At 43.5% G+C, this 13,828-nt stretch overlaps 1 protein-coding gene and 1 non-coding gene across 3 annotated transcripts in view; both read right to left on the bottom strand.

Moving 5' to 3' along the window:
- CFAP221 (cilia and flagella associated protein 221) overlaps positions 1-13,828 on the bottom strand; it is a 79,803-nt gene that overhangs the window by 13,999 nt on the left and 51,976 nt on the right. For both annotated transcript variants that reach the window (XM_032840912.1, XM_032840913.1), the window contains 6 exons: positions 13,705-13,803; positions 10,317-10,422; positions 8,133-8,266; positions 5,901-5,981; positions 5,222-5,329; positions 4,779-4,910 (listed from right to left, as the gene is read on the bottom strand). In XM_032840912.1, coding sequence (XP_032696803.1) covers positions 4,779-4,910; positions 5,222-5,329; positions 5,901-5,981; positions 8,133-8,266; positions 10,317-10,422; positions 13,705-13,803 — 660 coding nt within the window. The remainder of the gene's footprint in view (positions 1-4,778; positions 4,911-5,221; positions 5,330-5,900; positions 5,982-8,132; positions 8,267-10,316; positions 10,423-13,704; positions 13,804-13,828) is intronic.
- LOC116857097 lies at positions 456-562 on the bottom strand. Its single transcript, XR_004380694.1, has one exon. It is a non-coding gene; the product is annotated as a U6 spliceosomal RNA (small nuclear RNA).

Genomic DNA, 13,828 nt, shown 5'->3' with positions numbered 1-13,828 from the left:
CTCAACTGCACTATTAGTGTGTGGAGTCTACCCTTCCCTCCAAATCTCTCTCCCAGAGCTCTTTACCTTTCTTCCTCTAGGCTGAATTCAGGAATATCGTTCCAAGACTTCACTATAATGCTTTTCCAGTTCTGACTGGTATTTCTCTCCCTTTGTTTTTCTTTCTTTTCTTAGGATTTCCAAATTCCTCCTTTTCTATAGATACAATAATTTTGTTTGCAAATAAAGATAGTTTTTCTTCTTCCTCTCAAATCTAGATGTCTTATATATTTTTTTCTTACCTTGTTACACTGACTATAGTTACAATCTTAATAGAATTAGTAAAAACAGACATCCTTGCCTTATTCCTGATTTTAGGGGGAAAGCATTCAGTCGATTACCATTCAGTATGATGTCAGCTCCAGGTTTGTTTGGTTGGTTAAATACATTTATTGTACATAAATTTATTGCAAACTAAAAATATGGAATGCTTCAAGAATTTGTGTGTCACCCTTGTGCAGGGGCCATGCTAATTATCTCTGTATCATTCCACTTTAAGTATATGTGCTGCTGAAGTGAGGACAGCTCCAGGTTTTTAATAGATGCTCTTTATCAGGTAGAGAAAATTCCCTTCTGTACCTCAACTGCTGACAGCATTTATCAGGAATGACAGATTACTTCTATTTTCTGTTGAGATGATCATATGGTTTTTCTTTTTGAGTCTGTTAATGTGGTGAGGTACACTGAATTTTGAGTGTTAAACTAATCTCATGCTCCTGGCATAGGTTCCTATTTGTTCCTGATACATTATTCTTTTTGTATGATGAATATGATGAATAGGATTTGTTAATATCTATCTATCTATCTATCTATCTATCTATCTATCTATCTATCTATCATCTATCTCTATGCTCACAAATCATGAAGGATACTTGGTCTATCCTTTTCTTTTCCTGTAATGTCTCTCTCTGGCTTTGGCATTAGAGTGACTTCTGATAATTCTGACTTCTAGAATGAGTTGGTAAGTAATCTCTTCCATCTTCTGGAAGAGTTTTTGTAGATTTGGTGTTATTTCTTCCTTAAATAGATTGCAGAATTCCCCAGTGAAGGCATCTGCTCCTGGAGTTTTCTTTGTGGGAAGTTTTATTTTATTTTATTTTATTTTATTTTATTTTATTTTTTATAAACATATAATACATTTTTATCCCCAGGGGTACAGGTCTGTGAATCGCCAGGTTTACATACTTCACAGCACTCACCATAGCACATACCCTCCCCAATGTCCATAAGCCCACCGCCCTTCTCCCAAACCCCCTCCCCCCCGCAACCCTCAGTTTGTTTTGTGAGATTAAGAGTCACTTATGGTTTGTCTCCCTCCCAATCCCATCTTGTTTCATTTATTCTTCTCCTACCCCCTTAACCCCCCATGTTGCATCTCCACTTCCTCATATCAGGGAGATCATATGATAGTTGTCTTTCTCTGATTGACTTATTTCGCTAAGCATGATACCCTCTAGTTCCATCCACATCGTCGCAAATGGTAAGATTTCATTTCTTTTGATGGCTGCATAGTATTCCATTGTGTATATATACCACATCTTCTTTATCCATTCATCTGTTGATGGACATCTAGGTACTTTTTTAACCACAAATTCAATTTTAAAACAGATATAGAGATAGTAGAGTCATCTACCTCTTCTTGAATAAGATTTAAAAGTTTGTGCCTTTTAAGGAATTTGTTCTTTTAACTTGTTGAACGTACTTGAATATTAACTTATTATCTTTTTGATATTTATAGAATCTGCAGTGATGATAACTCTTTCCTGGTATTTGTAATTCATGTCTTTTACCTTTTTTTTTTTTTTAAAGATTTTTATTTATTTATTTGACAGACAGAGATCACAAGTAGGCAGGGAGGCAGGCAGAAAGAGATTGGAGGAAGCAGGCTCCCCACTGAGCAGAGAGCCTGATGCGGGGCTTGATTCCCTAACCCACTGAGCCACCCAGGTGCCCCTGTCTTTTACCTTTTATCCCCCAACTAGTTACATCAGGTTTATTCATTTTATTGATTTTTCTCAAAGAAACAGTTTTTCTTTATTGTTTTTCTTTTCTTTTTCTTTAGTTTCAATCTAATCTTTATTGTTTCCCTTCCCTGCTTAGTTTGGGCTTCATCTACTCTTCTTTTTTGAGTTTAAAGGGATAGCCGAGGACATTAAGTCCCATCCTTACTTTCAAATATAGGTATATAGCATTATAAATTTCCCATTAAATTTTTTGTGCTTTCATTTCCATTAAGAAAAAATACCTTCCAATTTTTCTTTTGATTTCTTCTTTGGACTAGACTTTGACTTTCTTCTTTGGCTGTTTTGAAGTATTTAATTCAGCTTCCAAATTTGGGGGGGGTTTCTAGATATCTTTATGCTATTCATTTCTGATTAAATTTCTTCAAAGCCAGAAAAAATACTTCATATGATCTGAATATTTTCAATTTTATTGAGCCTTGTTTTATGGCCCTGAATATGGTCTATCGTGGCAAACCTGTGTATACTTAAAGAGAATCTGCATTCTGGGAGCACCTGGGTGGCTCAGGGGTTTGGGTATCTGTCTTCGGCTCAGGTCATGATCTCAGGATCCTGGGATCGAGCCCTGTCTAGGGCTCCCCTGTTCAGTGAGTAGGGGAGTCTACATCTCCATTTCCCTCTGCTGCTCCCCCTGCTTGTGTGCTCTTTCTCGCAAATAAGTAAATAAAATCTTTAAAAAAAAAAAAGAATCTGCATTCTGTTGGTTTTGGGTAGAGTGTTCTAGCAATGCCAATTAGGTCAAGTCAATTGATAATGGTATTTAAAACTTTTATATCCTTACTCTTTTCTATTTACTTTTTCTATCAATTATTGAGGGGGAGGTATTGAAATCAACTATCATTGTGGATTTTTGTGTTTTTTTTTTGAAGTTCAACTAATTTTTGTTTCATGTATTTTGAAACTATTAGTGGATAAATTAGGTGGATTATTAGGTGGAATTGTTGTGTCCCTTTGATGAACTGCCCCTAACCTTAGGTTTTTAAACCTTAGCCATGCTCTCAGTGTTTGTGGAATTAATGAATTAATAAATAACTACTGATATTTTCCAAGGAAGGATGAGTGTGACTGGAAAATTCCTGTAACTCCTCTAGACCTGTTTCCTCACTTTTAGAATGGGGAGGGGATGGTAATGGTGAATCTGGGGGATTCACAAAAGGTTGAAGAGTGTTTTTCAAACCTTGCTGTGGGGAACCCCACAGTTTTGCAGGGACACCCTCCTCAGGAGAACCCCCTACTCACTGCTATTCCCAGCCAGTAAGCAAGACTCTAGGTATATTACATATTGACTTTCTATGTCAAGTTTCAGCTGATTCGAGGGCTCTGGCACTAAATGAAGTTCGAAAAGCCTTAAGTTAAACATCCTGTGGGTTATCCCAGCTCCAAGACTCTGAGTCTCTGAGGACCACTCCCTTAGCCAAGGAGAATCTATGAAAAAATGCTCCATAATGACCAAAGCCAACATCACAGATCTCAGGAGGAAAGCAGCACAATTCAGAGGAAGAGCCCCTGAGCCAGTCAACCAGCAAACAGGCAGCTTTCTGTCTACTAGCTCAGAGCTCTCCCACTGACTGGCCAAGAGACCCTGGGTGTGACTATCAGCATCTCTGCCCACATTACAGATACAGATTCTCATTTGGAGATTCTCAAAAGGAGACTTTCTTAATCAGTATCTAAGGTTCTTAATTGTGTGTATGTATGTGTGTCTGTCTTTAAAAATGCAGACCAGAACCTGGGCAACTACTGTGGCATTTCACTGATTAGCCCATTGTTACAAAGAACCTCATCAGATGCCCTGTCTGGGTTCCATTCATTTAGGACTTGGGTAGCAGGAACTATAAGGGTGGGAGTGGGGACCCCATGAGGGCAGACAGGAAGAAGTGAGGGCCTGGGGAAGGAGGGAAGCGCACCAAGTTCAGCAGAGACTTATGCAGGGGTGCAGACAAGGGGGGTGGTTATGTTGTTGGCCTCCCATATGCTTGGACTTAATTTGGAAGAAAATGGGGAGTCAGTGAAGAATGCGGAGCAGGACAGTGGCATGGTTAGGATATGCTACAGGGAAGTTAATTAAGTGTGGCCACAGAAACAAAGTGGAACCGACAAATCTGGGAATCAGAGGCGCAAGTATGGAAGGGGAGCGCTGCCCAAGGATGGAATAAGGAACCGATTAAGCTCTGACTGATAAGGTTTAGGCTGATTTTACTTTCTCTTTCTGTTGTGTTTTGTTTTTGTTTGTTTCTTCTTTTTTTAACACTATATATATGTGTATATATATACACACACATATATATAATAATTTGTAATAATAATATATAATTATAATTTGTAATTATATTATACAATATATTATATAAACATAAATATAAAAATATATAATATAAAATTATGATTTAATATATATTAAAGTTTCTAATGTATGTAGTTCAGATAGCTTCAGATATACACACACACATATCATATGTATAATTATATGAAATTAGAAAGGACCATAAAACTATTGCCATAAACATAAATAAATGCTGGAATTGTTAAAAGGACAGAAACACTGATATTCTCCACATGATAAATGCTGGCAAGCAACTCCAAAGGTGAGATACCATTTCACACTTGTAACTCCAAAGACAGAAAAATATTGCTAACTAATGCTTCTGTTTTCTCATAAAGTAAGTCTTGAGATAGACGCACATAGAACACGAGAGACTTCTGCCAGTTGTCACTTACAAAAATATAAAGCGGGTCATAATTTGGAGACACGGCTAAGGCCTCTGGTGGTTTCATGCCCAAGACTGAGGTTTTGCCAGGAAGCTGAGGTGCGGCATCCTGCTTGGGTAGGGTAATGATTGTGGCTTCATCCTGTGAAGGGACCAAGTGGTGTGTTAGCCTTCTTTTTTTTTTTTTTTTTTTTTTTAAGATTTTATTTATTTATTTGGCAGAGAGAGAGATCATAAGGAGGCAGAGAGGCAGGCAGAGAGAGAGGGGGAAGCAGGCTCCCTGCTGAGCAGAGAGCCCAATGTGGGGCTCCATCCCAAGACTCTGAGACCAGGACCTGAGCTGATGGCAGAGGCTTAACCCACTGAGCCTCCCAGGAGCCCCGGTGTGTTGGTCTTGATGCCAGGACAAGAAGGGAAGTGTGAGAGCAATTCTTAAAGGGGGAGATGTGTTACCTCGGCCCCTTGCTTCAGAGCTCGGGCAAGCTTTTGAGGTTTGTAGCTTGTTGACGACTTCTGGACACAGAAAGGCTGATAGCCTTTAATTTTGTACAGCTGAGGAACCTGAGGTCAAAGAAGACAACTGATAGAATGTTCTTAAATACCGTCACTGATTAAAGGGATCTAATTCCCAATAAGCATACGTTGGAGTTTCCTGAAGGGAGAAGTCCCAGTCCCGCCCCGGGGCCCTGCTCTGGGTCCCCGAATAAATGCTGGGCATTTGCAGTAACTCTCCTCTACCACAGGGCTTACCTGTGGAAATACACTGAACACTGGTTGGTAGATTTGAAATATTTACATTTTCAAAGCTGGGAGTAGCTATACGTCAAGGAAGGCCAACTAACTTTTGTTCACTTCATCTTGTGTTCCCTGAAGTTTCTAACACATGTTGTTCGGATAGTTTCGCGAATGCATAATATATCGTATATCCACAGAGTAAAGATCCTGGTTTCCAGAAACCACATATGTTATACCTTGCACATACCGTAAAATAGCAGCAGAAGAATACACACAGAATGCTATGGTGTATAATCTACAACAGAACAAAACTAATAAAATGGTACAATTCAAGTTCAAGAATATTTTGTTCATGTCACAAGAAACTTATTAACTGATACCGTATGGCGGGTCTGACCTGCAGACTGAAGAAGGAAAAACTCTGCTTGATTTGAGTTTCTTGAGATTTAATTGGAACTGGTCCAAGGCCATCAGGAGCCTAAAATGTGGGAATTCAAAAACATTGACACATGATCAACACCGAGCAAAAGTCGCTGTGCTTCTGCTGAGAAACATTTGGCAAACTTTCCATGACCTCAGTTCCACCCGATGTGTGGGGCAGGGAGGCTGTGCTGACCAACCTCTCCTCCTTATCTCGCAGTGTATGGAATCCTTTTTTATTTTCTACTGTTGTGGTTGCTGCCATGTGTCACCCAGAATCCTCTGCGGGCTTCAAAGGATTCTGGAGTCCTTTGACAGAAACAACTCTTAAGGGTCAGCCCTTTTCAGGAGCTGCCTTGGCTGAAGGGAGCTGCCTCCCTCAAGGTCGTGTGCCCCTCCTAGGGCAGCCTGCCACCAACCACAAGTTGAAACAAAGGTAGAAATGCCAGGTCCTCTCCCCCGATTCCAGCTTCGGGGCTCCTCATGAGTCCAGCTGAGGCCTTAGTCCAGGATGGCTGCTCTCCTTCTCCCTGTCCAACCCAAGTCCCTTCCATGGGGGTTCATCTCCAAAGCACTACTTTCCCGCATGATGTCTACCTCGGTCCCCCAGAGAACCTGGAACAGCGCCTGACATACTACGGACCCCTCAATAAATACTGTATTTTGCCTAATCTATCATCATTAAATTAATATGATGCATTGCTAATACACATTGCTTATATGACATTTATTGATTTCAAAGCTGCTAAATATAAAAAGAATTGATGAAATAAAGTATAGAATGAATTACAAAATTCTTTATAGACAGGAGTGCCGAGTGTTCCATCTTTCATCAACCACAAGCCACAGAAGTCTTTGTAGAACAAACTAAGGCAACAAATGAATGTGTAAGATGGGAACTACTCAAAAATAATGAGACAGGCTACACAACACAGTGATCTACTCATCACTATCATCCTTTCCGCCCTGTCAGTTGTTATTATTATTTAGAGAGCGAGAGAAAGTGTGCTTGTGAGTGGGGAAGGAGAGGGGCAGAGGCAGAGGCAGAGGCAGAAAATCTTTTTTTTGAAGATGTATTTGTTTTAGAGAGAGAGTGAGTGGTGGTGGTGGAGCGGAGTAGCAGAGGGAGAGGGAAAGAAGCAGACTCACTGCTGAGCACAGAGCCCCGCATGGTATTCAATCTCATGACCCTGAGATCATGATCAGAACCAAAAGCAAGAGTCGGGACACTTAACTGACTAAGCCACCCAGGCGCCCCTCCACCCCACTAATTATTAAGTGTGTTTATCCATGCTTGAGAATCACAGATTTATTATTTCCTAGGAACTACACAGTCTGATGTCTTAGGTCATTTGATGATCTAATGAAGAAAACCCATGGAATTTCTAAAGTTGGTCCTGCAGTTCTCGAGTAGATTAACTTGTGATATGTAACATACAATGTAGGATGTGCATGGCAAGTTTATTCTTTGAAACGAAAAAATTAATTTGCCTGTGTGCTTTTTTTTTTTTTTTTTTTGAGAGGGAGAGCATAAGATGGGAGGGTCAGATGGAGAAGCAGACTCCCTGCCAAGCAGGGAGCCAGATGCGGTACTTGACCCTCGGATGCCAGGATCAGGACCTGAGCCAGAGGCAGTCGCTTAACTGACTGAGCCACCCAGGCGCCCCGCGTGTGTGCTTTCAACATCAATTTAAACATGCTGTTTATTGCTAACTACATGAGCTTAGGAAACATTTTATTACCAGCCATGTGGACATGGCTTGTGTCTCCGTTTCTTCCTCATCAGTAAGGTGATAAACCTATTGCATAAATTTGCTGAAGAGTAAATGCACTGATACAAGTGCACTTCAGATACTTTCCATCCGCCCAAAAAGCAGAAGGGTCCAGCTGAGCAGAGCCCACTTCCCTAGGCCGGGCCCTCCCGGATTCTCCATCTGCCCCTTTGCTCTCACGCCCAGTTCTTGGGCTGTCAGGAGGGGCTTTTGATGGGTTCCAGGCTGGAAGGCATCCAGCCCAGGTTACCACGGAGCTCGGCACAGGTAAATCTAGACGATCTCAGGTTTCCCAGTGATCGCAAGTCCCTGGGCACAGGTGTCCCAGGGAGCCTCTCAGGAGGAAGCAAAGGGACAGAGCCTGAGGTAGGTCTTGCCACCATCTAACAAGCCTCTGATCATGCCCGGCCCCCAGCCCACAGCCTAATGGCACCCACCAACTCGTTGGAGCTCTGAGGAGGACTGTAGGACGGAAAGGCGAAGGGCAGCACTTCCTTGGGGGATACAGAGAAACGGCTGGAATAATTATCTTGACTGATCTGATCCAGGAGGAATCTGGAGGCATTCTTGTCTGGGGGAACAGAAGAGCATTTGGGGGAAGTTCTTACAGTGTTTTTATATGAAACCACCGTCTTCAGTTTCTGCCATACACTCGGTGGGCACTTGTCACATGCCAGCTTGGAAAGAATATATATGTCTATGGGCATCCGGGCCCAGTTCTAATTTTCTTTTGTTCTTTACCCCACCCCTTCTCCTTTTTAAAGCTTTATTTTTTACTTTCAAAAAAACTACAACTCCCCGTGAAAGGCTCTCTAACGAATCTTCTTTGTCCTTATCAGTCAAGAAAAAGATTGCATTAAAAAACACATGAAGACATTTTACAGGGGTCCATACATAATTCACAGATGAATTTTACAATATTTTAAACAAGTGTTTCTTCATTAGAAACATCAATACTGGATGTAATAATAACATAGGAGAAATTTTTTGAAAGTATAATTAAAGAGCGAAAAAAAAAGGTTATGAGAAACAAAATACACATCTGGATCTTGAAGGGGAGGAAGATGAGGAGCGGGTGCTCAGGACCTGAGCCTGGGCCACCAGAGCTCCTTCTTCCCTTGGGGCCTTGGGGGTCTTGGGCCCAGCCATCATTAGGGGCACTGTCTGAGGTGAGGAGGGACAGGGTCCTGCTGGATGCCATGCCCAGCGGCTGTCAAGTGTGTCTGCAGGCAAGGGCTGGACAGACTCCAGGTCCTCTGCAGGAACCCAAGTCCCACACCTGCTGTCCCCCAACCCACCCCTTTGGAAGACCCTCCTGTGGTGAATCCCCGCCCTCCCCTTTTTGTGATGAATAGTGAGTCCTTGCCTCTGATGATGGATTCAATAAACAGCCTGGGTCAGGCCAAAAAAAAAGGGCAGGGGGAAAGGGATTAAAATGCAATAAAATGTTTTGGAAAAAAAAATCCATCTAGGTCTTGAGGGAGAGGAAGACTGAAGAGTCAGGTTTGGGGGCTCCCACTAGGGAGGGCAGGCAGGGTTTGGAAGGATTGGGGCCTGCCCATGTATCTGCAGATGAGCCTTGGGGAAGAGAAGATGATGATGGGAGCCCAAAAGCCACTGAGAGTGTTCTTCCAATAGCCTGGTCAACCCAGGCATCCAAGGACTGGAATTCCTTCAAGTTAGCAAAGATTGTATGAGGTCAAAAGCTTTATGTGCGAGGCAGCTGGGTGGCTCAGTCAGCTGAGCAGCCAACTCTTGATCTCAGGGTTGTGAGTTCAAACACTGTGTTGGGCTCCATGCTGGGCATGGAGTCTATTTGAAAAAAAAAAAAAAAAAAAAAAAGCTTTATGTGCAAATGCTAGGTTGTGACAACACTAGATATAGCCAGTCAGTTAACAAGTATGAATGTTGACCATCCTGGTCTCTCTGGTAACAGGAGAGAACTGAGGGCACAAAACAAGAGGTCAAACCATGGCCAGACTCCACAGATGTCACAACTTGGCTGGGTCGGCCAGTCTGGCTAACTCTCACTTGGGTAGGCATTTCAGCCAAACCTGGCCTGGAGGTCTGATTTATGTCCTGGGTAGGCCTGATGGTCACCCTCCCCCAAAAATGTCCACATTCCGTCCCTTGCAGCTATAACTCTGTCACCTTCCTTGCCAAAAGGGACTTTGCCGGTATGATTAAGTTAAGTATCTGAAGATGGGGAGAGTGTCCTGGGTAGTCCAGGTGGCCCAGTGTTGTCACAGGACAGATATGAGGAGGAGGCAGGAGGGCCAAAGTCAGGAGAGGTGATGTGACAACTGAAGCAGGGTGCAGAGTGATGTGGAAAGGCCTGGAACAGACTCTTCACTGGAAATTCCAGAAGAAGCCAGCCCAGCTGACACGTTGGTTTTCAGACTTCTGACCTCCAGCAATGTGAGATAATACATCTGTGTTGTTTAAAGCCATTTAGGTTTGTGGTGATTCATTACTGTGGCCATTAAAAAAACAAAAACAAAAACCTAATGGATGTGATTTACAAAAATATTTTACCTCCGCCCAGCTAACACCTTATACAGGATGTCATGCGCAGAAGCCCTAGGGTCGAAGCTTTGCTGCACTTGGCAGCTGTGTTCTACCTGTTATTACTGACTGTCTTCCTTGGCTCAGTTTTCTGCGTATGTTCTCTTTGTCCATGTTATGAATAGCACTCAGCATACTGATTAATCTTCTGTGAATCATGACCTGGAATTAGAAGGGATGATTTCAAAGTATGCACTCATTTTGCCTTTCAATTTGATTCCCTTTCCTCAACCACATCTAAGTGCTGAGGCCCACGCTCTAAGTCAGAATTCACAGGGATCGTGGGCGCACTGCCCTAGGTAGAGGCCACGGGGACTTCAAGGTCTTGGCCATGCTGACTTGCCTGAATACAAAAAAGAGAAGACTATGTTGTCATCTGGCCTTGTTCCGCCCAATTTATGAGCCCTGTTCTTCTATTTCCAGAGTGGAAAGAACGACCAGCTCCATGCTGCTGCTTTTCAGTGTATCTGAATAGCAATGCTTCCGCCGTGTTATTTTCGGAGCAGAGGGACCAAATAAATGGGTGGTTCTGGGGGAACTGGGCTGTGGATTATGGGCAATGCTAACTGTCTACCATGTGCTTTGCACTCAGAGCGCGTGCTACGGAGGGGTCTGGTGCCCGTGCTCTGAGCTGTGGCCAAAGGGACCATTCCTTCCATGATTAATAGCCCTTTCCATCCCATAAGGGGCTCTCATTTAACAAATTAATAGTATGACGTGCTGATGCCCTGGTCAGTTCTGTTCAAGGCTTATCAGATGCGGTTGTTCCTGCTTGCACCCAACTGACATTCTAACTGTGTGTGTGTGTGTGTGTATGTGTGCGTGTGTGTGCACGCGCGTGCTCACATACCCGAGGGCATGATGGGGGGAGGACGTGGGGAGGGGAGTGGTCTGGCCACTGCTGCAAGGGTAATGATGGAAGACCTCACTGAGAAGGTGAGGTTTGATCTAAAACTGGAATGATGAGGAGAGAATGATCTGAGGAAGAGAATTCAGAGCAGAGGAAATAGCAAAGAGGAAGATCCTGCTTCAGGAACAAATGAGACAGGTTTAAGGGACAGAGAGAAGTCCAGAGTGGCCTGTGGCCTTGAAAAAAGTTTTAGTTTCATTCCAGTTGCAATGGGAAGACTTTGGAGGGTTTTACCGGAGGAGGGGTACCCTCACCTTTTGGCTTCGGGAATACTACTGTGGCTGCTGTGGGGGAGACTGGAAGCAGGGAAGGCAGGGTGAGTCACACTGGTCTAGGCAGGGGATGACAGGGCTGTGGCTGAGTTGGAGAGGTGACAGGAAGTCATCAGGCTGGGGACGTATCTGCACCTTGATCTGACTCAGATCAAGTGAGGAGTGAGGGAAAGTGAGGAGTGAGGGGAGTGAGGGAAAGACTGAGCCATTGCTCAGAGCAAAGCACGCAACAGCTGACAATACCTTTATCACCCTGGAGGGCTCAGCCCAGAAAGGCCAGGTGGTCGCATTCATGGAGAAGCCAGCCTGGCCCGTATCGCTGCTGTTTGCCCATTGTCAACAGCTGTGTCCTCCTCCCTTGGAGCACAGCTTCGCCCTCTTTCCACCACTTCCTTCCCCACGCTGAGCTCCTTGTGGCAACCTCTGTTCTGCACATAGCAGCCCACCCAGACAGAGTCTCAGCAGGGATAGGGTCCCTCAGGACCCTGGAGGCTGGTGCGCAGGTCACTGATCAGTGAGCTCTGCCTCTGCCCTAGACTGTCCTCAGTCCAGGCTGAAAACACTGCTTGATGGAGAAAGTTTATAAACTTTTATAACATTCGCCCAGTTAATGTTCACAACAACTCCGAGACAGGTCTTACTGTGATCCTCAGTTATGGAGGAGGAGGAAGCTAATGGAGGTTATAGAACTTGTCCAAGATCAGAAAGCTCATTAGTGGCATCAAGAATTAGGGGCAGGGGATCCTGGGTGGCTCAGTCATTAAGTGGATGCTTTTGGCCTAGGTCATGATCCCAGGGTCCTGGGATCAAGCTCCGTGTCGGGCTCCCTGCTTAGTGGGAAGTCTGCTTCCTTCTCTCCCTCTGTTCTTCCCCACTGTTCACATGTATGCTTTCTCTCACATTCTCTCTCTCAAAAAAAAAGAAAAAGAATAATTAGAGGCAGGCAGCCTGGCTCCAGAGTCCAGGTCTCGAGCATGGCTCTCCCCTACTTAAGGAATGGCTCTCCTCCGCAAGGCGGCTGCACTCGAGTGGCTGGGACATGGGATCTACTAGCAGCATAAGAAGCAAGAGGCACCTTGGCTTGGTGATGGCTCGGTGGGCTCATGCTGGCCCACAGGACAAGTATGCACATGGAGGGGAGATGGAATGTCTCTTCAGGTGAAGCATGACAAGGTTTGTAGTAGAGAACGGGCTGGTGTGTTTGGGAGATGAGGACTGGGACCACACAGAGGATGGAGGTAGGGAGCGGGGTGGAGGGTGGGGCTAGGCTAGAGAGGTATGGCTGCAGCTGGACTAGGGAGTCACTGACACCTTTTTTTATTTTTTTTTATTTTTTAAATTTTTTTTTAAGACACCTTTTATTTTTTATCCCGATCACAGCAAGCCATTGGAGGCTCTAATGGGTTGGGTGGAAAGCCACCATGAGGGTGAAATGAGATGACACATCTTGAAGGGAAAGCCATAAGCCTGGATGAGACTAGATCCCACAGGAATTCGCGATTGCTCTCTCTAGAAGTAACTGATCAAAGTCCAACTGTTCTAGTGTTACCACATGACAGGGCAAGTCTACTCTTAGGTATATATCCAAGAGAACTGAAAACATGTCCACAAACGTGTACACGAATGGAATGTTCATAACATTATTATTCATAATGACCAAAAAGTGAGAATAACACAAATGTTTCAGCGGATGAAAAGATACAATATGGCGTATCTACACGATGGGATGATGGGATAGTATCCACCCATAAAAGAGAAATGAAGTACTGGTACAGGTTATCACATGATGAACTTTGAAAACCAGCTAAGTGAAAGAGCCAGTTACAAAAGGCCATGTGCCCTATGATTCTGTGTGTATGAAATGTCCGGAAAGGGTGAATCCATAGAGACAGAAAGCTGATCTCTGGTTGCCAAGGACTGGGGGATGGAGAGGGACTGCTAATGGGAACCAGGTTTCTCTTTGCAGTGATAAAAAATTATTCTAAAATTAACTGTCAAATCACTATATTTTACACCTGAAACTACTATAACATTGTATGCTAACTACACTTCAATAAAATTTTTTAAATGTTCTAAAGTTAGATCGTGGTGATGGCTGTAGAACTGTGTAAATACATTAAAACCCACCAAAATGTATACTTTACAAGAGTGAATTTTACAGGAAGTGAATTATATGTCAATAAAACTGTTAGAAAAACTCATTCGATTTTCTTGTGCTGAGGACTAAGCCAATTAAAATTTCCGTTTGGTGCTGGGACTTACCTTGCGTGCAGCTTGCTGAAAGCGCTTTTGTGCCCTGAACCTGTTGACCCAGGTATTATTAACGAGTGGATCAAAATTAGGATGGAATTCCTTGATTTTCTGTGAAAATAGAACACAGGCATAT

Source organism: Lontra canadensis, unplaced genomic scaffold, assembly GCF_010015895.1.
Source record: "Lontra canadensis isolate GAN:19392208 unplaced genomic scaffold, GSC_riverotter_1.0 scaffold117, whole genome shotgun sequence".
NCBI classification, from domain to species: Eukaryota; Metazoa; Chordata; class Mammalia; order Carnivora; family Mustelidae; genus Lontra; species Lontra canadensis.
This window is presented reverse-complemented; position numbering and strand designations above follow the sequence as displayed.